This window comes from Melospiza georgiana, chromosome 6 (assembly GCF_028018845.1).
Source record: "Melospiza georgiana isolate bMelGeo1 chromosome 6, bMelGeo1.pri, whole genome shotgun sequence".
NCBI classification, from domain to species: Eukaryota; Metazoa; Chordata; class Aves; order Passeriformes; family Passerellidae; genus Melospiza; species Melospiza georgiana.
The window spans coordinates 16,993,604-17,021,548 of NC_080435.1; the positions used below are offsets into that span (position 1 = coordinate 16,993,604).

General features: G+C 44.3%; 2 protein-coding genes and 2 long non-coding RNA genes across 6 annotated transcripts in view; 2 read left to right on the plus strand and 2 right to left on the minus strand.

Annotated features, from left to right (window-relative positions):
* Positions 1 to 3,234, plus strand: part of LOC131084834 (uncharacterized) — a 19,046-nt gene extending 15,812 nt beyond the window's left edge. For both annotated transcript variants that reach the window (XR_009114594.1, XR_009114593.1), the window contains one exon: positions 3,152 to 3,234. This is a non-coding gene — a long non-coding RNA (uncharacterized LOC131084834). The remainder of the gene's footprint in view (positions 1 to 3,151) is intronic.
* Positions 613 to 3,903, minus strand: MYOD1 (myogenic differentiation 1). The gene is made up of 3 exons (XM_058026586.1): positions 3,349 to 3,903; positions 1,861 to 1,939; positions 613 to 1,293 (listed from the first exon to the last, which is right to left on the minus strand). The coding sequence occupies exons 1-3, from the start codon at positions 3,901 to 3,903 to the stop codon at positions 1,043 to 1,045; spliced, it is 885 nt and encodes a 294-aa protein (XP_057882569.1). The 3' UTR covers positions 613 to 1,042.
* On the plus strand, positions 3,812 to 27,543 carry LOC131084833 (uncharacterized). Of its 2 annotated transcripts, XR_009114592.1 has the most exons (12): positions 3,812 to 3,893; positions 4,288 to 4,570; positions 5,134 to 5,226; positions 6,776 to 6,868; positions 6,987 to 7,199; positions 10,466 to 10,553; positions 11,144 to 11,387; positions 17,474 to 17,534; positions 19,179 to 19,481; positions 21,428 to 21,560; positions 23,028 to 23,209; positions 27,069 to 27,543. It is a non-coding gene; the product is annotated as an uncharacterized LOC131084833 (long non-coding RNA). The 2 variants fall into 2 exon arrangements; XR_009114591.1 differs by lacking the exon at positions 17,474 to 17,534 and having other exon boundaries at positions 11,160 to 11,387.
* LOC131084832 (ferritin light chain-like) lies at positions 8,807 to 14,344 on the minus strand. The gene is made up of 3 exons (XM_058026587.1): positions 14,177 to 14,344; positions 11,079 to 11,225; positions 8,807 to 9,835 (listed from the first exon to the last, which is right to left on the minus strand). The coding sequence occupies exons 1-3, from the start codon at positions 14,342 to 14,344 to the stop codon at positions 9,332 to 9,334; spliced, it is 819 nt and encodes a 272-aa protein (XP_057882570.1). The 3' UTR covers positions 8,807 to 9,331.
* Positions 27,544 to 27,945: the final 402 nt, after the last annotated feature.

Below are 27,945 nucleotides of genomic sequence, written 5' to 3' on the forward strand. Positions count from 1 at the left end.
ACCTGTTCTTGTGAGTTTTGTATGAAGTTTCAGTAGCTACACTGGGATTTGGAGAGTCTCATTTTTTGTGATTCTTCATTTCAACACATCTTTGTAAGATCAAGTCCTACAATGTAATTGTAAATTTGGGGGGAGGAGGAGAAACATGCTTATTTATTGATCCCTCTAATAATGACCTGTGATGCTCAGGTCTAGCTTTAGCAGTGACCACAACAGAATATGAAGAAAGGGGACCCTTTGACAGCAGCATATTTATGCAAAGTGGTGCAACTGAAACATGTTCTTGATTTCTTTGCTGAATCAGAGCCTGTATCTTCTTCCTGCCAAGGCAGAGATCTAATACCACTCCTAAATGCCCTAGTAATTCTAGAAGCCCTAGCGAAAGTCAAGATAACACCACAGATTTTATAAATAAGGGTCTTTATTTAGAATACTGGTGAAAACATTCTTGGCAACCACATCGTATAAATATATAAAGTTAAAGTTTGACACAACAAACCAAGCAATATTAAATATTTTTAAAATTTTCCCCTTTTTAAGTTTTTGATTTTTTATTTTTTTTTAATTTATTTATTTTGCTCTTTTTTTCTTTTTTTTTTTCTTCTTCTTTTTTTTTTTTTTTTTTTTGGAAAGCAACTCTTATTTACAATTATACAAAAGTTTTATAAAAAATGGTCCACAACCTTATTTTGGCCAGAACAGGAGTAATAGGAAGGATCTATCATGCCACTACTGCTGTAGATTTCTATTTTCCTCCACATTCAAGAGCCAGCTTCCTATTCCCCACAGCCCAGATTAAACATTGGCCATTTCATGGTACACAACTTTATCTCTAGACGTATTAAATAACTTTAACAACCAATAAATAACTATGTGTACTTTGAAGTGATACAGGTTTGCAAAGTTAGATAGTTGAAGGAATTTTCAGTGATATTTTAAAATTGGAACAAATCTTAAGAAGTCTTTTCAACCTTAGAAGGCAGGTCTTGAGCGAGGCCAAACGGAGCAAATTGGTTTTGGTGCAGTCCAGCTGGAGGGGTCCTTATAGCACTTGGTAGATGGGGTTGCTGCTGCTGCTATCCTGGGGGAGTGGGGTGCAGTTGGTGGGAGAAGGAATTTGGGCTCCACCATCACTCAGACTCACTCCTTCTGGAGGGGAACAGGGACTCCCTTCAGCAACAGTTTCCACCGGAGGCAGTATAGGGCATGTGGAATTATCTGTGGAAATCCTCTCTACAATGCTTGAGAGGCAATCGAGACTGGAAACAACAGAGCTCTTCCCATGCTTTGGATCTAAAAAACAGACAAAAAGGTGCTCAGATTATCCAGCGGGTAATTAACACCCGTGGGCACTGCACATTTGTGGGCATGTGAAGACTCAGAGGAAATTAATATTGATGAAGGACACCAATAACCAGAAAATAGATTGTCATTTCACAATGGAAGAGATGTGCAATCACAGTCTGCTGCTCTGGGGACAGGGAGGATCTAAGGCTTCACTGAGTTCATAGAAAGGGAAGAGTGGATTTGAAATCAGTCATAAATTACTCCATTTTGGATTAATGATAGAGTAAGAAGTCTTCATGTAGAATATGGTTAAATGTTGAAATTAGTTGCAGACAATAACATACTTCTATCCAACTGTTAGACTTGAAAAATGGGAAATACAGCTATAACACATCCCCATATTTGCAAATACGCCTAGAGGAAATCCAGTGCCCCTACCAGCAGCAGTGGCTTGCTGGCTGGAAAGGCAGGTTCCTCTCTCAGCCCAGCTGGACACAGAGCAGGCACAGGGAAGCTGCTGCACTGCCTGCCTCTGTCTCTGTGTTTCACACTGCTGTTAGGGCATGTACTCACCATTTGGGGACTCTGTGTAGTAGCTGCTGTCATAGCTGTTCCTTCTGCGAGAGCTGCAGGGAGGCCCGCTGTACTCCATCTGGGAAGGAGAGAAATCCAAGTCAGACTCTTACCCAAATCCCAGGAACCATCTAATTTCATATTTCAGGCTCTGGTCTGTTGCCATCATTCCAGTCCTGTCTGAAATGCCATCAAGTAGTAGATTCTTTGAGTAAGGAAAAACGTGGCTAGAAGGAGGTCCACCCCAGAATAGTTTATGTGGCACAGCTGTTCCACAGGAAAGTTACTCTTGCATAGAATGCTGCAACTTTACAGATGAGATGAGGCTTTCCAGCATTCTGACCAGCCCTTTATGTATCTTTAGTTTACAACAGGGAGACCTGAGTGTCCTGAGACCTGTGTGAAAGGGGAATTATGTCTTTTTAATTTAGTTTTTGAAGATTTTTCTAAACATTAATTCCTCTTTAAAAGCCTCTGTCTACCTTGTCCCTTTGTATTTCCTTCCGTTTCTCTTCCCATTTCCATTTCGTACAGAAAATGCTCTAGAACACTGACTAATATATTTGTTTCCAATAGTTTAACCCACAATCAAATTCCTGTATTAGAAGAGGCTGTATCTTGAAGAGGAATCATTTGTGTAAATCTCTCCAATCTGTTAAGTATCTCAGTCACAGATACTGAACTCAGTAACGACTGTCCCTCCAGAGCACAAAAAGCAGTCTCTGGTCTGAAAGGGCAGTTCATGGCCTATCCAGAGAGCTGTCCTGGACTCTGGTCACCACATCCCACCAGCCCAGAGTCAGACCAGAGGCTGAACCTACAGCCCCAGCCAAAAGACATGCCCCTAATGTACAACCTGGACTGAAAGCCTGGATTCTCCTTCCTATTGCTTGTAAATATCTATGGAGGGGATGGAGTGAGAAGAAAGATGGATAATCTTTTTCTGAAGGGTCAAAAAAACCAGTTCTTGTTGCTTAGACACTCCTCCTGTTGTCATGATGAATGGCAGAAAACAAAACCCAGACTCTTACCAATTCCCACGTAACTACCATGTCCTAGGGGGCCCTTGCTCTCTGCTGTCCTTAGGTAATTCAAAGGTAATGATACAGCAGAAGATGGAAACAGAGATGCCTCAGAAGCTATGGGATCACAGGCAATGCCTCCATTCCAGGCAGCTTCCCAAAGTTCTCCCCCAGCAGCTTTGCCCTGGCTCCTCCAGGACACGGGGAACCTGCCTAACTTCCTATCCCAGGGAACAAAGCGTATAAGAGATTCTTCTTCTTTCCCAAAGATCCTGCCATGTGGGGACCCCACCTCCCTTCGCTGTGGGTGCCCAAGGCACGACAAAGGACTTTGTCTTCTGCCTGGGGAGGTACAGAAGGCAGCTGCTATAGGAAGGACAGGAAGATGTGACTCGCCCTGCTCAGATTTGGACCAGCAGTGTCTAGGGCACCTTTGGTGGCAGGGAGTCCTCCCTGGGGCACTCACCATGCCATCGGAGCAGTTGGAGCGGGGGCTGGAGGCGTCCGATTCCCCGCTGTAGTGCTCCAGCACCGGGTAATAAGCGTCCTCCTGCTCGCGCAGCAGGGCCTGCAGGCTCTCGATGTAGCGGATGGCGTTGCGCAGGATCTCCACCTTGGGCAGGCGCTGGTTGGGGTTGGTGGAGGTGCAGCGCTTGAGGGTCTCGAAGGCCTCGTTGACCTTGCTGAGCCGCCGGCGCTCCCTCATGGTGGCGGCCTTACGGCGGTCGGCGTTGGTGGTCTTCCTCTTGCACGCCTTGCAGGCCCACAGCAGGCAGCGGCCGGCCTGGTGGTGCCCGCTGGGCGCCCGGACGTGCTCCTCCTCGTGCCCGTGGTGGTGCCCGTGGTGGTGCGGGTGCTCCTCGGGCTTCAGCAGACCCCCGACGTGCACCAGCCGTGGGTCCAGGTCCTCGAAGAAGTGCATGTCCGACGTGTTGAAGCACGGGTCATCGTAGAAGTCATCGGCGGCTGTGAAGGAGCAGAGGGAGCCCTCCGTCATCTCCATGGGGCCAAGTAAGTCCATGGGGGCGGCAGAGGGGACAGCGGCTAGACCAGAGGGGACAGCGAGGGGCTCAGAACGGAGGGGCCTTCAACCGGGCTGCTCTGCGGCCGGGCGGGTGCGCAGAGCCGAGACTCTCGCAGCCTGTCCCAGGCGAGGCCACCAGCGCTGGCTGCTGCCCCGACCCCCTCCGCAGCCGCGCCGGTCCGGGAGCGCCACTCGGGGCCGTATTTATGGCCGAGCCCCCCGGCGCGGCGGGTCGGGACGGGGCGGGTCGGGGGGCGCGGCCGGGCGGGTCGGGGGCCGGGGCGGCGGGGGGAGCGCGGTGTCCCGCTGGGGCAGCGGCAGCCCGGGCGCTCGGATGCGCACAGGGCTACATTTCCCCCGCTTGTTTTTTTCCTTTCTCAGCAGCCCGCCCTGCCGCCGCGCCAGGGAGAGCGGCCGCCCCGATGCCCGAAGGTGCTGGGTGCCGCTGGCCTCTCGCCCGGGGGGACAGCGGCGCGCCCCGCTGTCCCCGCACACACCGGTGTGAGTTTCTTCCTCACAGGGAAACAGCTCCCAGCCCCTGGACAGATCTGTCCGCGGCTCCGCGGCCACAAGGGTAATTACTGCGGGGGCTCCAGGGGACACCGCGGGCAGCCGGGACCGTGCGGCACGGCGGAGAAGCGGGGACACCAGGGAGAGCCAGGAGGTGCGGGGCAGAGGAGGGACACGGGGACACCGCGGAGAGCCGGGAGATGCGGGGCAGGGGGAAGCGGGGACACCGCGGAGCGCGGGACGGCCAGGTGGCGGCCACCCGGTGGCGCTGCGGGCCTGTCCCAGCGGGAAGCGCCGCCGTGCCCGCGGGGAGCCAGCCTTCCTCGCTCGGGAATCCATCCCTGCGAACTCTGCCATTCCGGGTTCCTCCTCCAGCTCTGTTCACCTTCACTCGGAAACATTGGGAGAGATGGATCGCACTCCGTGCCGCGGCGTTTTGCTGCGGTTGCGCTGCAGTTGGACGGCTCCCTCGATAAGGATTTATTTCTAGCAGTGGGAGAGTTTGGAGCTTGGGGAAATAGAATGGGTTTTGGTCACGTCTCTCAAGGGTGCCAGAGTTTTTACTCTGGTTTTTTTTGCGTATCATTTGAGAAGGGAAATTAGGTTCTTCTCAGGGGAATTCAGCAATTCAGCTGTGTGATTTCACTGACTTTATGATTGAAAGAGTAGTGCATATATTTAATGTCCCACAAGCTAAAAATAATTTCTGTTCTGCAGTTATAAATGTTGGCGAAATTTCAGCTTGTTCAAAATGAGCAGCAAAGCTCTGTCTTCAGTGGGACAAGGGGCTGACTGACATAATCGCAAAAGGTAAAAACATCCATCAATTATCAATTCCCAGTCCCTGTGACTTCTCAGATGGGCTGCCATGATGATGGCTTCTTTTGTTGTTACACAATTTGTTTTTTGGTAAAATTTTTTGGCAAAAAATTCCTAATCTGCACTCCCCATTTTCTACTTACCTAAATATCTTTGAGTACAGACCAAGATGAGAACTGTGAGTTGCATTCTGTCACTATCTCTAAAAGATAAGTTTTATTTAAAGATAAAACTATATGTAGAAATTCATTCTTTCAGTGTACCCAATGCTGAAAAGCAATATGTCCCAAGGAGGGAGATCAGCTACTGACCATCCCTACACATTTAGAAATGTATCTCCCAGCTGTGTCTGGCAAATTTGTGGAGACACTTCAATGTTATTACAGATGTTCTTTGATCCAGAAGGAATAAAGATAGTTGATTTTAAATCTTTATTGAACAGCTAACAAAGTAAAATAATTTGTATTCAAAATAGTGCAAGGTACACAATAACATAAAATAAATTTAAATGAGAAAGAGTTTTGTGCTGTAACAACTGAACATGTAAAATGGGATATCAAGGCTTTGTGCTGGCAGTGTAACCCACTCAAGACACTTAAACTATCTTCAGACCATTGGCTTAATTTTTGGAAAAAGGTAATTTAACTTAATATTTAGTCGGTATTGTAGCCTTTTCTGCCTCTGTGTGTTTGTAGCTTATATGTGACCCCAGGAAAAGACATTCATGGACATGAGTGAGTAGGGGTTAGCTTGGGCAAAGTAGTAACAAACAGTGGGGCTTGGACAAGTACTACAGGGAGTTTGCCAATAATTGCCCATGAATGTGGGCTCAAGTGCATTAATTCCTCCAAGTGAAAAGGTCAGGAGAAGGCTATGACCACAGAGTAAATTCCACACAGCAGTCTTCCAGTGAAGGTGCCCTTGAGGACACTTCTTTGGGTTTGGACATGCTGATCTCCAGATGTCCCATCCAATCCTAACAATTCTGATTCTGTGATTCCCTGCTGGTGCCACCACTAACATACACTTTCCAGTCTCATTCCCAAAGACAGGTTTGTCCAGAAAGATGTTGCCATCTACAATGAGGCCTGAAAAAATGTCCTTGCAAAGAACAAACCCTGAGAATGCTCTTCTGGGTTTTGTGTGGCCATAGTGGAGAGGATGAGGGACAGAATAATCTCCACTTGGAAACTTTTAAGGAATTGAGAGCAGGCAACCATAGGTGGTGCTTATGGCAAGCTTTTACAAGGATTCTATTGTTAAACCTCTTTGAAAACCTCTGGGGCTGTAACTCATATTTCAGTTAAGATAGGTCTCTTCTAAGCTTCCGGTTTGGATACTATATTTACGGTACTGGTGCTACACTAGCTATTCAGAGCGGTCCCAGGTTGTGTGGATTGTTTGGGCACTGCTTTGGAAGTACAGATGCAGGGAGTGTGGCTCAACAAGCATTCAGCAGAAAAAGATTATTTGCAAAGTTTCTATAACAGCTGTTGCCCTCAACATATTCTACATTCATCTCTGATATATTGTTTTTCAGGATGTGATTGTAAAGTAAGCTGGGAAGGCAGAAGCAGATTGTACTTCCTACACTGAGAAACATGGATAGACTCATCCTATGCACACCTGACAGGTATTGTTAAATCTGAGACCATACTCACAAGTGTGTGTGCCCTCTCAGCAGAAGCATCATGGGGACAAGAAGAGCTTATTATCTACAGTAATGGATTGATTTCTCTTTTCTTTTTCAGAGGATAGAGGCTGGGGAAACAGCTGATTGTGAGTTTATCTGGAATTAACAGAATTGTCTTTAGAGGCAGAGGGCTCAGAACATGTTCTGGCAAAGGAAAAGGGAGAGAAAAAGACTTAAATTCTTAGAGTGTGTGGATACATTTGGTTAGAAGATGAACATGAGAAGTCTGAGAAACAGACATGGCACTACTTCATGGAAAAATTAGAGGCAAGTAAGTCTGGCTCTGAAAAATGTAAAAGTCGGGTGCTTTGTTATGTTGGACTTTGTTAAATGCTCTAAACCATCGAGGAAGCTGTAACTATGTTTCAGATCTTCACCTTTTAAAAGGTGAAGGTTGTTGTACAAGTAGGTCAAACATTACTAGTAGTACATGGAGTAGTTTTATACAGCACTAGTTTAGAATTCAGTTAGTAGCTTTGCTCTGGTCACACTTTAGTGGGCTGTATTTTAATACTGAGGGGGAAGGATTCCATTGCTCTTATTCATGTTGAGTTGCAGTCACTGGAACTAATTGTTGAATAAGGTATGCTCAGCATGAGGATGGGTGATGGAATCTAGCCCAGATGGAAATATATTTTAGACTCCTGCTGTATTAGAGAGCAGCAATCTCAACACAGGCAAATCTAGCATGATTCTAAAAGTGCTTTGAGCTATTGCTGTGGCACATGGCAGTATTTTTATAAATGAATACAGAGGTTGTTTTAAAAGTGCTTGTGTTCCCCATCCCCACCCCAAAGTTGAACCACAGTCACAGAAAAGACTGGGAAAACATCTGCATTGAAATTTTCTGTCCCATGTTACAACACCAACAGAAGGTGAGCTTTGCAGAAATTGCTACTTAACTGTAGCTGTATCAGAGTTTACTAAAAATGTTTAATTATGAAGTGCTTTAGAATAATGCAGTTTTCTGGCATTTATTTTCATTCTGTGCTCCCATCATGCACAACTTCCTCAGATGCAGAAAAATACTGGCCCAGTTTTGTGTACATATGCAAAATCTCTTGGAGAAGAATACCAGCATGCCTGGGTGGTGAATTGAGGAACACTGGAGATACAGACATGGAACTGCATTTATTTTCAAGCAAAACAGGAATCTCAGCCAAAGTATTATACAAAAGTGTGAGGCAGTCTTCCAATGAATCAAATCCCAACTGCATAAAAGATGTATACAATGATAAAAAATCCCTAACTGCAGGCAGCTGATCTAGCCAGTTGCTCTTCCTGGGTGACCTTGGGAGCCAGGGGACAGAATGAGGCACTCTGGTAGGGGACTAATGAGAGGAATTTGGACACCTCTGCACTTGAACCAAGCTGGCTAACACTGCCCTAATTGAAAGGCAAAACTAATGAGTGACCATTCTCTCTGATGCAATTCTAGTTAAGTGTGCTGTTTTTTCACTAGGATCTCATGCCCCTACTTGGGACCAAATAGGGAATATAAGAAGTAGCAGGAGTGCCACAGTAATGCCTTTAGTGAGCTAGCTAAGATAGGGCTCTCTATTATAATTAAAGAAATCATCCTATGTTAAGTCTGGACAAGGAGCTACTTTCTTTTGTGACACTTGCAAAATATGCCTTAGAACCTCTAAAGTTCCCATCTAATGAGAACTCCTACTTTCTCTCTCATCTGCTTTCTGAGGATGAGAAAAGCCAACTAGGCAATAACTGCAAAGAAATCAGCACATTTTCTTATTCCCACTGTTGAGGAAATGTTTGCATCCTTCATCCTGAAGTATACCACTAGAAATAGCTGATCAGTAAATGCATTAGTCTACTTATTTAAATGGCTACTATGATAGCAATAAGACAAAAACCACATTGTTTTTGAATGAGTCTTTTAAAAAAGTTCATTATTTTACCATACCTGTTAGTAATTTAAAATACTGAATAGTAAAATATTCAGTAATATAAAACTAACTATTTATATATTCAGTAATATAAAACTAAATATTTGGATTTTCTGCCATGTAAAAGTTTCCTTGCACTAAAGGTGCAGTGATTTCTCTTTTACTTGTTTTAATAAAATTTATATATATATCTTCTTAAAATATTTTGCACTAACTGATCCTATTAATCATTTAGGGAAAGAAAAATCTTAAGAACTTTTGGCTTCTAGGAAGAATTGCATAGATAAATGTGACAATCTAGCTGGCGACCTTGCTATCATTTAAAGCAAATAGTGGTACGGGCTAGACTTTGAGCTGTGACTCTGCACAGGATGAGGGGATGGGGTGGAAAGCAGGAGGAGGGACAGAGCATTGTGTCTCCAGAGTTTTGGTCCCATCTCCACCCTCAGCACAGGTTTGTCTGAGGAGCTGCCCTGTAGCTGCAGCAGCCTGGGCATTAAAGGCCCTCCCTGCCCTGCTTCACCTTTGCTGCTGTGCCATCATTACACTGTGGCAGCATGGTGGTGCAGTGTATGGTTGCATATATTGGCCCTATGCCATTTCTGTGCTGGGAGCATTCTCTCTGGGGTCGCTTCAGACCTTCTGCAGCTCCTGTGCACTGCTGGAGAGGTGGGCAGGGGCTGCAGTGATCACTGAACTCTGGCTCTATGGTGGTCCTGAACTCTTTCTGCAGCCGGTCCATAAAATAGTCCCCAAGACTATTTCTGCCATCCTGGGAACAGTCAAGCCTGCGAGCATTGGTCAGCAGATCTCCCATCAGCTTGATCTTCTGGATTTTGGGCCCAATAAATTGTTTCTTGATAGTGCTTGCACTATGAGGGTCTGCATTTTCAACACTCAAGGCATAAAGCTCTTCAAAATATCGTAGCATAGTTTTCCATTGTACCATTGCTAGTTCCAGGGCTTTCATCAGACCGACTGCATAATCACAGTTTGGTTTCTGAAAACAAAGACAGAATTGTATTTACTCAAAAGAACAGCTCATGTATCTGTATTCATCAATGGATTCCTGCAACTTAACCTGGTGCTCTATAAAAATTGTACTAGGATTTTGCAACAATTGCTTCCACTTTGGTACATCTATTGTTTTTTGCAGGCTTTAAACACAAGTGGCAGAATCCAAGCACTTCTTCAAGGAACAGAATTACATAGCAGCAGCTATGCCTGAAGAGGGTTCTTACACCAGGAAATCCAATCACAGAATGGTTGGGGTTGGAAGGGACCTTAAAATCATTTTGTCCCAACCCTTTGCTATATTCCACTAGACCAGGCTGCTCAAAGGCCCATCCAACCTGGCCTTGAACACTCCCAGGAATGGGGCATTCTCTACTACTTTGGGCAAATTTTTCTGGTGTGTTACCACCCTCACAGTGAAGAGGGACTTCCTAATATCTAGCCTAAATATCTGCCCTCTTTCAGTTAAAAATTGTTATCCCTCATCTTAACACTGAGAGAGTCCTTGTCCCTCTTTCCTGTAGCCCTCCTTTAGGTACTGGAAGTCCTAAGCTCATCCTTGATGCAAACTGAATGTTAAAAAAGATTTTAACAATAGTCTTTTTACTTTCTACAGCTTAACTGCTATGATGGACAAAAGAGGAGCATTCTGCATTAACTAATTTGGTAGAGGAGAAGCAGCCTCTTGGTCTTAAACAAATGAGGTGGGTTATTTTTTCCTGAAAACATTTGAGTTATTCCTTTGTACCTTTGCAAGCCCAAGTTAGATCTTTGACAGTTCAAATTCTGTTATGAGCTCTAATTTAGGAAATTAATTACTGCCCCAAGCTGGATGTTTCTCCTTCCTTACCACTCTTTTTAAGTGTTAGTCATGTCTAAGCTTCCACTTAGGATCAGTGTGAAGGAGACAAGTGGGCTGTTTCAACACAATTTAAGGGGTCATAATCCATTACAGCATACTGGAAACAGCAGTGTCCAGCTGAGTAAAAGGAAAGGGGAAAACTGTTCATATTCTTTTGGGCTGGAAAGCAACCCCATAGAGTTAGGACAGTATGTGTGACAGTTTCTAGGCATCACAATCAAGAACAAAACCATGTACACAAGTATGCCAAATAAATTATAACTGGAAATCTAATAGTGGGTGAATGCAGAGATCTGGATTACCAACAATATAATTCACTAAGTTAAATGGATCACAGCTGCTTGAAAATTTGTTGACTACTACCCACCTGGATGGTTTTAGAGCAGTAATGGCCTCCTCTTTCCTGCTGATACTTCATCAGTGCCTCTGCAGCTTCTCTCTCTTCCAGAGCTTGATGCAGGAAGAACTTCGAAATATTTGGTAGAGCCACATGTGACTGATCAAAATATTCACCCTAAGGACAAAAAACAAGAGTGTTAAGATCTGCCAGATATGGGACTCACCTGCAGCAGAATGTGGCTTTAACAGAACTTGGGAGATCCTTCCAATGGAAGGTATTTTGTTTACATAGCACAATCACTTTGGAGACCTTGATCTGACTTCTACAATAAATGAAGTGAGTAGTTAGAGTATGAAATGAAAAATCTATACTTCTACTAGAACTCCTTCTATCCTTTAATATTGGTCAGGCAACTGTAGTAATGATGTTGCTCTTGCAGTAGCAGTTAAGAGATCTTCAGAATATTTTATTTATGAGTGGTTAGCATGTGTCTGTTTTGTAATTGTGTTCTGGGGAGGGGTTTTGTTTTGTTTTTTAAACATACTGCCAGAATGGGGAACATAAAATTTATCCCTGCAGGCCTGCATTCCAGTCAAAAGTTAGCTTTCAAAGGTATGAGAAAGATGAGGCAAATACTAGCACAACTTTAGATCTGTTTCTCAGTTTTATTATGGACAATGGTATTTCAAACTAATGGATACTGCTACTGAACTATACACCTTCAATACAATATATTAACTCATGCCTGGGAAGGCATCTCAGGAAGAACATAAATCTGTTGGAGTGAGTCCAGAGGAGGGAAACAAAGTTATCAGAGGGATGGAGCACCTCTCTTGTGAGGAAAGGCTGTGAGAATTGGGTTTATTCAGGCTGAGAGAATTGGGTTTATTCAGCCTGGAAAAGAGAAAGCTCTGGTGACCTAATTGTGTCCTTCTGGTACCTGAAGGGAGACTACAAGAAAGATGGAGAGGGAATTTTTATAAGAGCATGCAGTGACAGGACAAGGGGGAATGGCTTAAAACTGAAAGAGCAGGTTTGCATTAGGTATTTGGAAAAAACTCTTTACTGTGAGGATGGTGAGACACCAGAACAGGTTGCCCAGAGAAGCTGGCCCTGAGCAGGCTGGTCTTGGCAAAGGTGTCCCTGCACATGGCAGGGGGTTTGCAACCTGATGATCTTTAAGGTTCTTTCTAACCCAGGCCATTCTTTAATTTCAGAAATATTACAACCCTAAATCATCTGCTGGCCTTGTTCTGTATGAGAAAGTAACAACTTAAACCCCTGCCATATTTACCCATACTAACAGATCTAATAGCTCTTATATTTAGAATATTTTATCCATGGTATGGGTGTCTCATAAAGAGAAGTATTACAGGGAGGTAGCAAAGGAGAGCCAGCAGGTTACACTGGTTGGAACACTGGTTCTGCACAGCTCTGATGGTGAGGAGAATGAGAGGCAGCAGCTGGGACTATGCCAAGAACCAAACTAAGGGAGCTACAGCATCCTGATCTGCTGGTGCCCTGACTGTGTGTGCGCAACACAGCACAGCTTCTGTCCCTTGGGCATGGGTGTGCAGCACAGCACAGCTTCTGTCCCTTGGGCATGTGTGTGCAGCACAACACAGCTTCTGTCCCTTGGGCATGTGTGTGCAGCACAGCATAGTTTCTGTCCCTTAGGCATGTGTGTGCAACACAGCTCAGCTTCTGTCCCTTGGATATGGGTGTGCAGCACAGCACAGCTTCTGTCCCTTGGACATGCTCTGCACCACAGCACACATAACTGCACATTGAGTTGTTGGCTTGTAGCCTGCCTAGGAGGGGCAAGCAACAAGAATGTGCATTTCCTAAGTTCTGCTTGTGATTGTCTTCTCTGCTTTCTTCTACTACCCTGCTGAAATAGGAAATACTTTCATTTCACCTCTGTTCAGAAAGAAAATGAAGACATGTTAGACACACAAGTTTATGTTTTTCTCTTATATTTTCAGGGCCTTCTTGGGATAACCTAAACCTGTGACACATATGCATGCAACCATAAACCATTGAGGAGAAAGCACATACTGGAATGTTTTATTAAGAACATTCATTGCTTTATTTGCAGAAACCTTTTCCTCAAGTCACTCATTCCTGTTTCTGTTGACAGCACAGCCAAGACTGAATGTTTTATAAGCAGTTCCTCAGTGAAAGTGTGAAGCACAACCTGAAGTGAAGCTCAAGTTAACACATCTGCTTAACTGTTAAGGTAAATCTTTTGTGTCAGTAATTCACTATTTAGGACGTTCACATTTCTAGGTTTGATTTATCCACAGTCATTTTCTGAGCTTTCTCCATCCCATCCAGCTGCCAATCACTACAACTTTTTTCTTACATAGGTTTAACAAGTTTTACTGTATACTTAAATTTTCATTGAACTTTAACTTGATACCAAACTCAATTGAAAGATCTTGGGGATATACTGAATATAGTTTGTGTTGCTTCTCTGTGGATGCTTGCCATCAGAAGTTACGGCATTGATAATTTTGACTTTTTAATTTTAATGTCTCTGTTAAGTTATATGTTTGCCTTAACACTTGATATGTAGCCAGATAGAATTCTTGCATGAATTTGACATGGTATCAGTGATACCTTTTATGATTTCATGTCCAAAGTTCATTCCTGTGGAGCAAGAAACCCTAAGCCATCCACGATGTTCACAGACTATTGTTAACCACACACAACTATTCACAAAAGTTTGGGGGAAAACCCACTCAAATATACTCCAAAGCTGTTAGCATCCCCGGTTTCTGTCCCTTTTCCCCGGGCAAAAGGCCCTCTGTGAATTACCCAAAACACAAGCGCGCTCGTTTGTTTCACAGCCCGCGCGTTACGGACCCTCCTCGTTGTTCCGTGGCCGTGCGGGCGCAGCGGCCGCGGCGCGGCTTCGGCAGGAGCGCTGCCGCCGGCGGGCCGGGCAGCCCGGAGAGCCTCCAAACCCCTGGGTCAGGACACGGGCACCGCTGTGCTGTCCCTGCCCGCCTCTAAACCCTCCTCAGCCGGGCTCTGGCACCTGCTCTCCCCTCGGCCGGTGGGAGAGGGGCACACGCAGCCCGCCGTGCCCTCCCGCGGCCGTGCGCGGCCCGCCGCCTTACCAGCGCCTGCAGGCAGTAGTGCAGCTCCAGCTGGGCGCCGGTGAGGCCGCAGAGCGCCTCCTCCACGGCGGGCGGGAAGCCGTGGCGGACGCGGCTGCCGGGCAGCGGGCGGTGCGCGGGGCAGGCGGGCAGCGTCACCCGCGGCCGCTTGGAGCGCGGCTCGGCCATGGCCGGCGCCGCCATGGGGCCGCCGCTGTGCCGCCGCCGTGCCGCCTGATATAGCCGGGCACCTGGGACACACCTTGCGCGCCGCCGCCCGCCCGCCCAGCGAGGAGGAGGAGGAGGAGAGGATGTGGGTGTGCGGATGCGGGGGGGCCGGCGGGGACTGCCGTGTGTGCAGGGCCCTGGGCAGGCGCGCCGGGAGCGCAGACAGCTCCGAACAGCACGGAGAGCCCGCGGGTGCCCGCAAACAGCGTGAATAATGAATCACTGACATAAAAGATTTACCTTAACAGTTAAGTAGATGTGTTAACTTGGCCTCTGCTTGAAGTCGTACCGCACACTTGTGCTGAAGAAGTGGTTTTAAAGCATTGAATCTGACTATGATTGACTTGAGGAAAAGTCTTCTTTATTAATAATGTTCTTAATAAAACATTCCAGTATGTACTTTCTCTTCAGTGGTTTATGATTACATATGTACATGTGTCACAGGTTTGGGATGTCCCAAGATGGTCCTACAAACATAAAAGGAAAACATAAACTTGTGTGTTTGACATGTCTTCATTTTCTTTCCAAACAGAGCAACACAACTGAAGTGAAAGTATTTCCTATATAAGTAGGATAATAGAAGAAAGCAGGGAAGACAATCAGAAGCAGAACTTAGGAAATGCACATTCTTGTTGCTTGCCTCTCCTAGGCAGGCTACAAGCCAACAGCTCAATGTGCAGTTATGTGTGCTGTGGTGCAGAGCATGTCCAAGGGACAGAAGCTGTGCTGTGCTACACACCCATGCCCAAGGGACAGAAGCTGTGCTGTGTTGCACACACATGGTCAGGGCATCAGCAGATCAGGATGCTGTAGCTCCCTCAGTTTGGTTCTTGGCAAAGTCCCAGCTGCTGCCTCTCATTTTCTTTGACATCAGAGCTGTGCAGAGACAGTGTAACCTGCTGGCTCTCCTTTGCTTCCTGTCTCTAATCAATTGTCTATATGGGATAGAAAAACCATGGATAAAACTCTTCTAATGTAAGAGCTGAGCCCTTTTCCAGTACCTCTGGTTCCAGCAGCAGCATCTGAGATTGTGGCCAGGCTGGGCTGAGGCCAGAGTGGCTGGTGAGAACATGCAGGCAGAGGCATGTTCTCACCTCCCTTATGGGAGGGAGTGAGCTCTGAGAAGTCCTGGACATTTAGCAATGTATGTGTATATCTTGGCTACAGGGTAAATTCTATAGGTTTTTTGGTTTAGTGCTAAAAATATTGATGCTGAACTGGTCCTACCTCTGCTTGTTAAACTATCTCCAATATTTTAGTAACCAGTAACCCTCAGCTTGTACAGTAACTTCAAATACACGTTACTGATTTTTTCAACTGTTTTACCACGTGGATGGAGCTCGGCATTTCTTGAACATTTCTTTACCTTTAATAGATTCTGACCAATGGAGAGGAAATATGAGTAATCTCAACACCCTTCGAAATCAATAATTTTCTCTTCAGTGACTTTGCTTAGTAAGCTCGATGTTATGCGCTGTTTTGTGGAATATTTTTGTAGCAAACCACTCCCCCACCAGCCCAGGAGGCTAAGGGCAGAATCATTTTCCATTGCCTGTTTTAATTGTTATTGGATCTGACTGCCTAGAGCCCAGCATGCATCATCTGACAATAGTCATGTAGAGATATGAGAACATTGCTCATGAGAAACTTAGATAATCCTTGTTCACTGCCTCCATCTCATATGCTATTCAGTCCTCTTTGTTTGCTGTAATTATCCTAATTATCCATTTTTTTAGTTCTGATCCTTCACGTTGTAGTTAAATTAGGAGTTTCACTTTAAAAATCAAACAGCATTTAAGCATTTGGGTAAAATTTCATGTGAGTAATAACTGTAATGTTTGCAAGCCTAAAATAAGTACCCAAAGTCATTAAATGAGCAATGTATGACCTTATTCTGAAGTTCTCAGTAGGCATCCTCTTCTTCTCTGTAGCACTAGGGACTTTTGCTGGAAGGATATACCTCTATCAGCTACCTTTTAGCTCCTTCCATTCCAGCTGTCCTTGTTTTGGCCTGTAAAGTAGTTGCTATTGTTTTATTATTCCAGAATAATCCCTTGATTCCCTCAGAGGAGGAGGAAGAGGAGCAAGTGTGGTGCCTCTATGTGTGTATGCATTGACATCTCAACCTAAATCATTACTTTATGGCCTCCTTTCTTGAAATAACTTGAAGTGTGAAATAACAATAACAAGCAAGTTAGCCAGTGTCCCCATGGAAAAGTTCGTAGTTGTATTTAGTTAATTGGGCATTTATTATGATAATTTCTGAGCATATCATCTCATAGAGGTTTGTCTCTGTGTTAATGGGCTTTGGAGCCTTGGAAAACATTATTAAGTTATCCCATTTCAGTGATGGACAGCTAAGAGACAAGGGCAGTTCTAAAGGCCATCTGTGATGCATGGAACTGATCTGAAAACTGACTGTAAAATTCTTTATACTCCATGTGTTCATTTTATAAGAACACCATTCAGTTTATTTTGCTTTGTGCTTCATAGAACTAAAGGAAACACACACCATTTGCATGGTTATCAATTGTATTATGGAAAAATTCCATGGCAAAGTAATATCGGCATTCTTGCTACATAGCATGAGGTATGCTATTTGTATCTGGACTAGGGAAGGTATCATCTGCTCCAAAAGCTTGTGACCTCAGGAAATGCAGCATTCCTGGGAGCTGGCACTTTGTTCAGTTTCTTAGTTATGACTTTTCAGCTCACAATCACAGAATAGTCTGAGCTGGAAGGGACCTACAAGGATCATCAAAGGGTTGATTACAGGCACGTGCCTTGATGAAAAGTATCTTTTCATTTTTATGATTTGGCATGAATATGGTGCAACATATTTTAAAGTGTGTTGAAAGTATATGGCAGAGGGGGAAGCCAAAACACCCCAGTGTGGTATACAGAACTACAATTAAAATTCCATCAATATAAGCTCTCTTACACATAAATCTATACATTCTCTGCTCCTCTCCACTCTTTTTCCTATTTATTCTTTGGCAGAGTGCAGTAGAAATGATTGTTTGTGTCAGTGGGCTTTGCAAATATTTAGTTGTATCTGGCCATTTTCTACCCTAAATCTCTCATTTAAAGCTAGATTCTTTTGGCTGCACTTTGTGATCTGGAGTTGGTACTGTTTATTCTTTCACCACAGGTAGTAAGAGTTGTGGCTGTTGCTTCTCTCCAGCTACCATCTGTTTGCTTCTTTCTAGCTGTGATGGGTTTTTCATGTGCTTTGCAAATAGTCTGTCTAATGCTGCCAGAGTTTTCTCTCATTCAGTGCCTATCAATAGCCATGATGAAAACAGAGGGCTGTGTGAGGAAAAAGTAAAAAACAAATAAATGTACAATATGTATGCTTGTGAATTGGCCTTCTTCATTCATCATTTTGTTTTGCAATTAGGTGAAACCAAAGCTCTCTGGCAGGAAATTAGGAATGATTCATATGAACACCCATGAATTCATGATTGCTTTTATTGGACTTGAAATCCCTTAACCATTTTTCTTACACTTTTTTACTCTCAACAGGTGCTTCATCTCACTACTTTTTTCTCTTTTTTACTTCATTTATCCACAGAGGAAGAGCCAGCAAGATTTCTGAGTTGTTTTGTTGCCTTTTTGCACTGTATGACTCATAAAGCTAAAAAAGAAGCCTGAAATTTGGGTTGGTACTACTTAAGTAAGCATAGCAAAATAACCTCTTTTAACTGACTTTTACTGAAAGTGGTCATCAGCAAAACATGAGATGGCCCTGGAGAGGCAAAAGTGCTGTGACCAGACTGCAGCATGGACATTCTGGAAAATATTTTTTGTCTCTTCGTCACTGACCAAGTGGAAAGCACCAGTTTGCTATGGTGCTCTGAAATCAGCATGTTTTAGTGATACAAGAGAGGGATTGCTCAAAAATAAAGCCTAGTCTCTTTGAAGCCAATCTCTTGTTGCTGTCAAACAAAACAGACAGAGGCCTGTATTTTGGGTTTATAAGTACTGAAAATTACTATGCTGTGTCAGATCTGCATGTATTTTGCATATATTCAGTTTAATAAAATGAGGTACCATAATGAAATTCTGTTTGAAAAATACTTGGATTAACTTTTTTAAATTTGGAAATAATTTTTAAATGCTTTTTTTTGGCACTCACCTCAAGTACTCCAAACCTTAGTTTTCATTTGCTTTCCTTTTCTGGAGTCCCAAAAATTCTTTCCTGTCATTGAGATTTTTGTGTTTGCCAAACATTCATTATTGCAGTGTTTGAAGTCAGATGAGGTGTTTGAGGATGTTCTCATCACTGGAACCAGCCATGTCTTTGCCTTGAGTTTTTTCAAACCTTGCTTCAGTAGCTCGGTAAAGTTGCAACATTTTTCATTCTGTTGTCACTTTTATCTCAGACACTTTGTTTCCATAGGCTTCCCAGGCACAAGTCTGCATGGCTCAGATATTGAGAAGTTGGCTCATTGCCTCTCTTCCTCAGCAATTAAGTTCTTCCTCGAGGAACTTTCCAAATGCTGGATAACATAAAACATTGTGATATGTATAGAATTCTTTGAAACTTCAGTGATTGAAATCTGTCCTTCAAACAGAATGTGCCCACAGCTGACAGGCAGATCTCTGCTGTGTCTAAAGCTAACATAGGAGACAAGCTTGTAAGAGTTTCTGAAATGCAAGCAAAGCTTATCTTAAACCTTGTGTCACAGAATACATATAGGAGGGTTTTATAATCCATGCTATTTTTTTCTCTGCAGTATTTAAGTTATATTATCTGTAGTTAATGCTTGCTTCTACCATGGGACCCTTCCAGGAGCAGAATTTGGAGATGGACAGCCTCTGTTGCTTCTCATTTGGGAGCTGCTCTGGGGCTTTGGTGTACAGGGCACATCCTGCATGAGTACCACCAGCCCTCACCCTCCTGCTGGTCTCTAGGTGCCTGTCCTTTCTTCTCTTTCTGCCTGGGAGCTCTCTCCCACTGCTACACAGCCACAGTGCTCAGACAGCCTCATCCTCTCCCTTTGCTCCATTCTCCCTTCCCTGGACCTGGGGGAAAATTCTGTGCTAAGAGGAGATTTGGGGTCTGTGTGTAGCTCTGCAGTCAAGCCTAGAAGATGTAAGTGCATCTCAAGTGCATTGACAGACTCTTGCTGTGACTGTTGTTGTGCCCCAGCCCAGTTAGCATTTCCCACTTTCATCTTTCCCATAGCATCTCAAGCCCAGCTGCACGTGGCTGTGTTTGTGTGACTGCCTACATGTGTGGGGCTGCAGGTCAAACTGGGCTGTGCCCACTGGCTAACCATGTCTAGAAGCTGTGTGTCCCTATTTTCTCTTAAGCACTTACCACTCTCTCTGCAATTTTGAGTGTTGATAAGTCACCTACACTGAGTTGTTCACCATTGCCTTTTCTCCTTGTATTCACAGCATAATTTCATGTCCTGACTCAGCTTACCAGCTCACCATGTCTGTAGGAGCCCAGGCTCTGGCAGCACTGAGAAAGGCCATGGCTGGGGCTGGGCAGAGGCAGCAGAAAGAGCTGGAGCCCAGGAGCAGTCAGTGCTCCCAGTCTGGTGGCTGCAGAGGACTGGCAGCCTGGCTAAGGAAGCTCCAGCCTGGCCAGCAGCATTGGCTCTTCCATCTCCATTTCTGCTCTCATAAATACACTTGAGTTTTAACTGGACTCAAGTGCTACTGGCTGATACTACCCCTTTGGTTTTTCTAAAGAGGCTGTGCTTAGGAATAAGTTTCTATAAATTGGCAGGGTTCTTCTGAGATTCTGCAATTGTTATTTCAGGTCACATTTATAAAAAAACATAGGCCAGCAAACATAAGGCTCATCCATGTAATCTGTCTATAGCATATCATAAGTTCAGTCAGAAATTGCAGGTGGAAGGCACGGGGCCTCAGCACTGGAGCATATTTAAGGGGATTCTGAGGAATTTCTGAAAACATGAGGCTTCCCCCAGGCAATGTGTTGCATAAGGGAGTTGCGCAATGCCAAACTGCCTAAAGTCTGTCATAATTTGTCTACTTTGTGTACTTGCCTTTCTAGTCTAACTTCCTTTCCACAGCTGTGGGTTACAATTTGTACTTACTCTTGGGTAAATGAGAAAATAAGACTTGACACGTTGAAAAAGGCAGAGCCTTTTTTGCCTTCCAGGCAGTGTGAACTTCAGGAGGTGCACCCAATGCTCCAGGTGGCCCTTGAGGGGACATCAGGCCTCTTTGAGGTCTGCATGAGCAGGTGCACTTTGTAGATACTCAGAATATCTGGGTAAGAAGAAGTAAACTGTGGGCAAGGGATGAAGGTCCAGAAAACATTTATTATCTTGCTGCTGTATGCTACTGATAATCAATGTTCATAGGGTCCCTGCTAGTACCAGGAGCACCTTATTCTTTAATATAGGGACTCCTGGGAGTTAACTGGTTTGACTGATGCCATTTGCTACTTGGCCTTAGAGAGAAGAAATTGAAGCCACAGTTGTGGTAAGAGGAGTGTCAAATGTTTGTAGGTGAAGAGGAAATTATTCTAAATGTTTTTGGTTTTTGTAATCACCAAAAAATAACACATGATAATTTTTGTAAAAGAATCCTTTCAAAGTCTTGGTGAAACTGCTTGAGAAAAAAGAGATTTGAAATTTTAATGTGAACATTCATCGGCAATATATTTGTTTTAAATTTTGGAATAAGATGGAACCTGTGATGGTGAATCAGGCAAAGCAGAAGTGGATAATTTCAGTCAAACATCATGGACCTTAAAGGCAATGCTAAACTCCAATGAAGTAATTTCTCTTCTAGTTCAGTCACAAATGGCCCTTTATTGCTGCTTTTTGGTCAAAGCATCTCTTTTAGACCATCTTCATTATCTTAGTGTTGTGATTTTCCTGGGGTATTGTCTTTGCCTATCGTCTTCTGCCTAATTCCATTTTAATGGCTTTAAATGCATTTTTAAACCTTACTATGATATCGTAGATTGTAGTAAGTTTGGGGCAGTATGTACCAGACAAAGTCTTCTCTGCTAATCTGCAAGGATCAAACAATTTGTTTTTTTTTCAATTTCAGTGTCTTTTTGCAGAGCATTTGTTGAATTTTGAATTGAACATTCTCCTGATTTCACTGGAATTAAAAGGTAGAACTCAGAGTATGTTTGGCTCCTGTCACTTAAAGCAATCAGCACCGTTAACTGGTAATCTTGGTAAGTTCATTATTCTGATCTTTAGCACACAGTGGCATTATCCACAGTGATGCAGTGAAATGCTTCACTTTTTGATTTTTAAACCACTCCAGTTTCTTTTTTTTTTTTTTTTAAGAATTTAGAATTTACTGGGCTGAGTATTTACAAATTTCACAGAACATTTTGTTCTCTGATTTAAATCCTGCATACCAAGTGCCTGCCTGGGGCAAAGACAAAAAAAAAAAGTTAGCTTTGATACTCTAAAACTGGTTGAATAAATCCTGTGCAGCTGGCCTGCGTGAAATGTGGGCAGTGACAGCAAGCGGCAGCAAGGATTCAGAGGGATAGGGAGAGCTCTGTGCTGTCAGATGTTACAGTGTTTTATTGCTTTGCCTGGGAATGGCAGGAATGTGTAGGTATCTCTACTGCTCAGTGTAAGGGTGCAGAGTGGTTCCCTCAGGCATGTACGTGGACCAAACTGCTCTACAAGTGTGCAAGGTTGCCTTATGTGTATGCTTGTACATGTTCTGGTGTTTTCCAACTTTGGAACTGTGGTAAAGCCTTAAAGAGAATGTGTGAGTCTGCAGCAGCTGAGAATACATTTCCAGCACTGGAGGTTCCTGTGTGTTTTCTGTCTGTCCCATCCTTGGTGAGGAATTGTCTGACCTGTACTGTTGTGTTCATCAGGGGAAATTCTTGGAGACTTGTTTAAATGTTCAAGCCAATGCAGTGCAGGTTACACTTGTCTGTACTTGTGGGTGAGATGTCAGGGACTGTTATGGATTGGAGAGTGTTTTTTCTGCCTGTGCTGTTCTCACTACCAACTGTGTCTCATCACTTTGCTTCTCTTTGTAATATAACCCAGCTGAGACCTGGTTCGAGAGAAAAGTGGCTTAAATCTGAATCTTGAAAAGTCAAGAATTAAAAGATGCATAGCTCAGGAAAATAAATTTTGGAATACAAAGTTATGATGGCTGTGACTGCAACTTGCAGCAAGGTCATGTTTTCTTCTGATAGTGCATCAACAAGAATTTGGAAATCCTGCTTTTACTCGTGTGGTGTGAGCAGAGTGCTTTTAACCATGCTCTGCAGTGCCATATCTGTGAATTCAGCTCCATTCTCAGGCTCCAGAGAGCTTCCAGGTTCTCCAAAGAAGCACAAGAGTAACTGCAATGATTGAGACCAGATTTACAGAACTGGCCTCTGGAGCTCAGAATAGCAGGACTCAGACAAGAAAGAAACATAGAGACTTTCATTAGTTCAGGTGTTTATCAGAACACTGAGAGGGACTTTAAAAAGAGATTAATATGTATTGGGTGGTAAAAAAATTTCCAGCAAAATGAAAATGAAGTAAGAATAAAACTTGCCTTGGAGACAGTTTGGCCAATAGTTTCTGAGAGGTTTGTTTGTTTGTTTGTTTGTTCGTTTGTTTTCTCTTCCTGCATAATTTGTAGAGATCCTACATTGAAATTATGCTCTGTCCTACAGGGACCCCTGGCTTGAGCAAGTGCATGACAATTCTTAGGATGCCTGTGCTGAAAGTCTTCTCTTAGTGGACCTTGATGGGGTTTGGTTTCATTTGCTCCAGAATGGATTGCCCTTGTTGCTGTTGCTGCAGGCTCATGATCTGGACCCAGCCCTAGGACTCAAGCAGGACTGAAGGACACATGGTAAGATTGTGTTACCTGTGCTCAGGAGGATGGTGAAATCTGGGATATGTAGCTTGTGAATTTCACCTGTCTGGTCTGAAGCAAGGGACAGGAAATTTCTGTATTGATGGAAGAGCAATGGAGAGCAAGGAGAGGAGGTAAAAAATCCTTAGGAAAACTAACAACAGAAGAGAAGCAGCGCTGAGAGTGAGCCAAAGCTTCTGGTTGTGTATGTGAGCATTACTCATATAACTTCAAGAGGGTACATGCTTTAACTGAGCATGTACCAGCTGAGGACTTGGCCCATAATGTCCTTTATAAAGCTCTGGTTCCTCCCCAAATAGTTTTTCCCTTCGCCTTCAAAGGGCACCTGTTGTTGGTGGAGTTGGTGATGATACTGGATTAGTGCACATGCAGTCAGCCTGCTTGGCCTCGGTCCTTTGGACCCAAAATGAACTCCAGCTGCTGCTGCCCAGAGCAGGTGCTTCATCCAGCCTGAGCAGCTGTTTGAATGCACACTGTCATGGCCAAGAAGAGGGGGAGGTCCCTGGAGGACCCAGAGGAACGACTGATCAGCAGCAAGCAAGGAACAGGGGAGTGTGCCATGGAGACCTGGGTTTTATACCCAGCAGGCAAAAGTTGTTCTAGCATTTCCGTGTGGAAATAGGGAACAGTGGCTGTCACTCTGCATCCACAGAGCTTGCCCAGTACCATGATGGACTATGGTTCCCAAAAAGAGACTGAGGGACCACTAAAGACCAGCAGGGCTGGTTGTAGTCACTGGTTTAAAGCTCCAATAGTGGCCCAGCAAAAGTGAGATTGGGCATAGAACAGCGCACAGGCTAATGGCCTGCTACCTGTGAGAGCCTGGGCTTCACACTCACACTGCTAGAGGAAGGGAAACAAAAGCAGAGATAATCTGGGGTGTGAAGCAGCTACAGGGAACAGTGCCAGAAAATAGAGGCAGAGAGGATGACCTGGGGGTATATAGAGATGTGATGGCCAGGAGTTTGAGGTCAGAGTTTGAGCACGGGGCACAGATAATTTGTGTCAGAGATAAAGCAGCAGCATGATTAGAGTGACAGGGACAGGACAAGGATGCAGGTTTTTTGGAGTAAAGGAATCACAACCTTCGAAGAGATCAGGGCAGCTTTGAGTAAGGTTAACCCAGACCTACAGAAGAGGTAGTGGGGAGTACCTTGCAGAGCAGGGAGTCTCACAGGATAAGCTGTTCAAAGTAATTTCCTTCACTGGCGTCACAAACAGCCCTTTTCAAGTCCCTTAGAGCATTCCTTCAATTTATTCCCCTTCAACTCTTGTCACTGACCTAGCAGTGGTTTCCCATGCTGTCCTGCACTCTCAGATTATTCCCATGCTGTTAGCAACAGTGCTCCTGGCCTCCCTTTCCAGGAGCATGCACTCTCTGGTTGTGTCTGCATATGTCACTGTTGGCATTAACAGCAAGTTTAACGTGACTCCTCAAGTCCCATCCTCTTACCTGTATTCATTGAAGTTACCAGAGTCCTTCCACTTCCTCTGATAGACTCACTTTGTGTCCTGTCCTGTGGGTGATTTTTGTCATATCCCATCAGCCACACTTTTCATTCAGACATTTTCATTGATTGTTCAACCAGGTTTCCACTGAACCTCCATAAGGAGGGGTAAATGCTAAGCAAGGATACTTCCTTGTACAGCTGTAAAAGGATTATTCAGGCCAGATTTCATTACAGCATAGCCTAAGAGTAGGAGAAAACATGAATATCAGAGGCCTCTCTTTGTCAGGAAATGGGATTTCCGCAGGTGCTCGGTTGTAAATGCTTTGCATGCTTCTAAGGCTTGGCACATGGCATTGCTGAATCCTGATTCAGGATGCAAGAATGTCTCATGACCCCTGCCATGAAAACTGGTGTCTGGCCATGTTTGGAAATCAGCCGTCGATGATGACAGTAGATGAGTATGGGTGAAATGAGCAGCTTGGCTTCCACACTAAGCAAGACTTGTTAAACATCGTAAATACAGATGTCCAATTCATATTTTGAATAATGAATATTATGAACTTTTCTGTAGCAAGTGGTAAGAAGCTGGATCATCTTTCTTCATCTGCTCACTGCCTTCACAGAATTTGCAAGTGTGAAAAAGTATTTCATCCCTTTACAGGATTAGGTAAGATTGGTAACTATTAATTCATGGGTACAGTTGCACAGAAATAGTCTAGATAGTCAAATATATTGACTTAAAGTTACCTATGTGGTGGCAGGGAAGTTGTTTCCATTTTGGTTTATTTGTTTCGTGAGTTGGTAAGGTTATGCAGCTGACTTTGGTTGTTTATTCTTTTGGATGAAAATCTGCAGCTGTACAGGCCTGTACAATTTCTGTCCCAATGTAGCTCTTCCATCAGGTATTCCTGCTATTTGGTTTGCTTCTATGTGAAAATTAAGAAACTGGACAAATAGTACCAGAAACTCTACATCAATGAAATTCTCAAGGCTGTTAAGGAAAGAGATGTGTTAGGAGTAGGGTGTTTCTGTGTTCATTCTGTTCTTACATCCCTTTGACAAGTCAATGTTACATGTGGAAAGAAACAAAACTGTTAGCAGTGTGTGGTGTAGCTCTGTGCCAGGGGAGCTACTATTGCTGGTACATCCTCTGATGCTCCTGTGGATGTACCAGCAATAGTTCTGTGCTGTCTCCTTACCTGCCTGATAGCATGGCTGGCTGATACCCACACTCCTGATCACCTGGCAGCTGCTCCCCTGCCTCCTTCCTCTGCACTTCTCTTCCTCAGCTTCCTTGAGCTTAAGATGAATGAAAGTGCAGCTTTTCAAATCTTGGTGAAGTGAATTCTTGCTAAAAACCAAACCAAATGCCATTTTCAGAGTGGCCCTATATTTAAGTGTGGCAGCACATTTAATTTGGTATTCCAGAGGTTTTTAACAACCTACATGTAGGTAGGAATTTTTTGAAGCATCTGTCTTTTGCTGGTTAAGATGTAATTAGATACCAAGGATTTAAACCATCCTAAAGGATGTGTGGTAATGCCCAGTGTCCTGTGTGATGAGGAAAATTGGAGTGAAACAATTTGGGTGTGGTAGATCATAATTTACTAACTGCTGAATTAAGACTAAGGAAGTAAAGAGCTTGTTAGGAGGCCTTCATATTTAGGGGATCTGGAGAGCAAAGAGGTTTACTTTATATGAGGCCCATGTTATGCTGTGCAGGAATTCCCAGTTCAGGGTCAAAAATACTGAGAGTGCCCTTTCACCAGAGAGCCGACAATGAGCTTGCTGCCAGTAGGAAAAACAGCCTCTAAGTGGTGAGTGAACAGGGTGTCAGCAATGGACCTGGAGAGAGGGGCAGCACACAGTCAGAGCCAGTGACATTCTTCACACCTGCTGTGGGGCATAACAGTAGCTGGCTGCCTCAGCCCGTGGCACTACAAGCAGAGCATTGTGCTGTGACACAGCCTGGACAGCGATTGAATTACACACCGATTAGGTCTTCGCCTTCTCCCTGTCACTGTGGACAATGGAGAATCACAGAAGTGGACATGAGAGCTTTAGCAGGCCTTGTGCTCTCCAGCAGAGGAGGATTAGTTTGTAAATGGTAAATTGTGTTGGGGCCAAGAGTCGTAAAACTGAACTCTTGCCCTGCTGCTGCCTCAAAGGCACAGGCTCTGCAGAACAGCCCTTCTCCCCCCTTCTGCTAAATCTGTGATCAGGGGAGGGGTGGGCATGTGGTGGAATCTGCTCCTCCTTTCCTCTGCCAAAGAAGGAAGAAGAAACTGGTATATTGGTACAAATTTTGCTCCTCACCATCTCTTACTATCTTTTCTAAGGAAGAGCATGGGATTAAATTAATCAGTCTTCTGCCATTTCCACAGGATGCGGATTTGCCTCTCCCCGAGGTGCTGCTGGCTGGGTCACTGCCTGCTGGAGGGGGTCTCTAATACCTGACTTAACCTGAAGCATGCACTTCCTCAGGAGGTCTGCAGCAGGGCTGGAGGACTGCAAACACTGCATCCCTTCCCTCCTGTCAGCTGCTGCCACATGACTGCAGTGCCCGTGCTGTGCTCTCAGCTCCCTCCCCCTGAAATGTTCACCCTGGTGGTTTGTAAGGAGCTGCCTTGGAGCAGGCTTTGCTTTTGGTAGCAGTATCCCTTGTTGCCATGTCATTCATGAAGAAGATGACTTTATCCTTGCCTTTATTCCACTGGGACCAGCTGCTCTACCCACAGGCACCAAAAGTGACAAATCTGCCATAACCTTTTTTAATTTTCAATTGAAACTCTACATCACGTGAACTTCTTGGGGGTTTTTTGGGAGGTAAAGACAATTTTTTTCTTTTTTTTTTTCTTTTAGAAACAACACACACACAAAAAAAAAACCCCAAACACCACAGCCCAACAAACCCAAAGCTAACAGAAAAAAAAATCAAAACCCACACATTGAACCCAAGTTGGAGAAACAACTGCATTGTGTGACTGATACAGTCCATGGGAGTACAAAGCATTCCAGTCTGATCTTGCACATCCACTCCCTGTACCTATTAATAACTTTTAGGCATGGGCATAGAGATGGAGATGGACAAGAGTAGTTTGTCATGCAGACATTTATCTGGGATCTATTTTCTAGAGCTAAAGATTTCAGTGTGATAAAATGGACATTTTAAAGCATTGGGGGAGATAAGGGGGGATGTAACTGCCCTTAAACTGAGGTTGGATTAGGCAGTCTCATATCTTGGAGTCTGCCAGTAAATAG

Excerpts from the sequence above, each read along its gene's own strand:
- MYOD1 (XM_058026586.1), bottom strand. The coding sequence starts at position 3,903 with ATGGACTTACTTGGCCCCATGGAGATGACGGAGGGCTCCCTCTGCTCC. Across the intron at positions 1,940-3,348 it reads CCAACTGCTCCGATGGCATG|ATGGAGTACAGCGGGCCTCC; the intron begins GTGAGTGCCCCA and ends TCTCCTTCCCAG. Across the intron at positions 1,294-1,860 it reads CTACACAGAGTCCCCAAATG|ATCCAAAGCATGGGAAGAGC; the intron begins GTGAGTACATGC and ends TCTGTTTTTTAG.
- LOC131084832 (XM_058026587.1), bottom strand. The coding sequence starts at position 14,344 with ATGGCCGAGCCGCGCTCCAAGCGGCCGCGGGTGACGCTGCCCGCCTGC. Across the intron at positions 11,226-14,176 it reads ACTACTGCCTGCAGGCGCTG|GGTGAATATTTTGATCAGTC; the intron begins GTAAGGCGGCGG and ends TTTTGTCCTTAG. Across the intron at positions 9,836-11,078 it reads ACTGCTCTAAAACCATCCAG|AAACCAAACTGTGATTATGC; the intron begins GTGGGTAGTAGT and ends CTTTGTTTTCAG.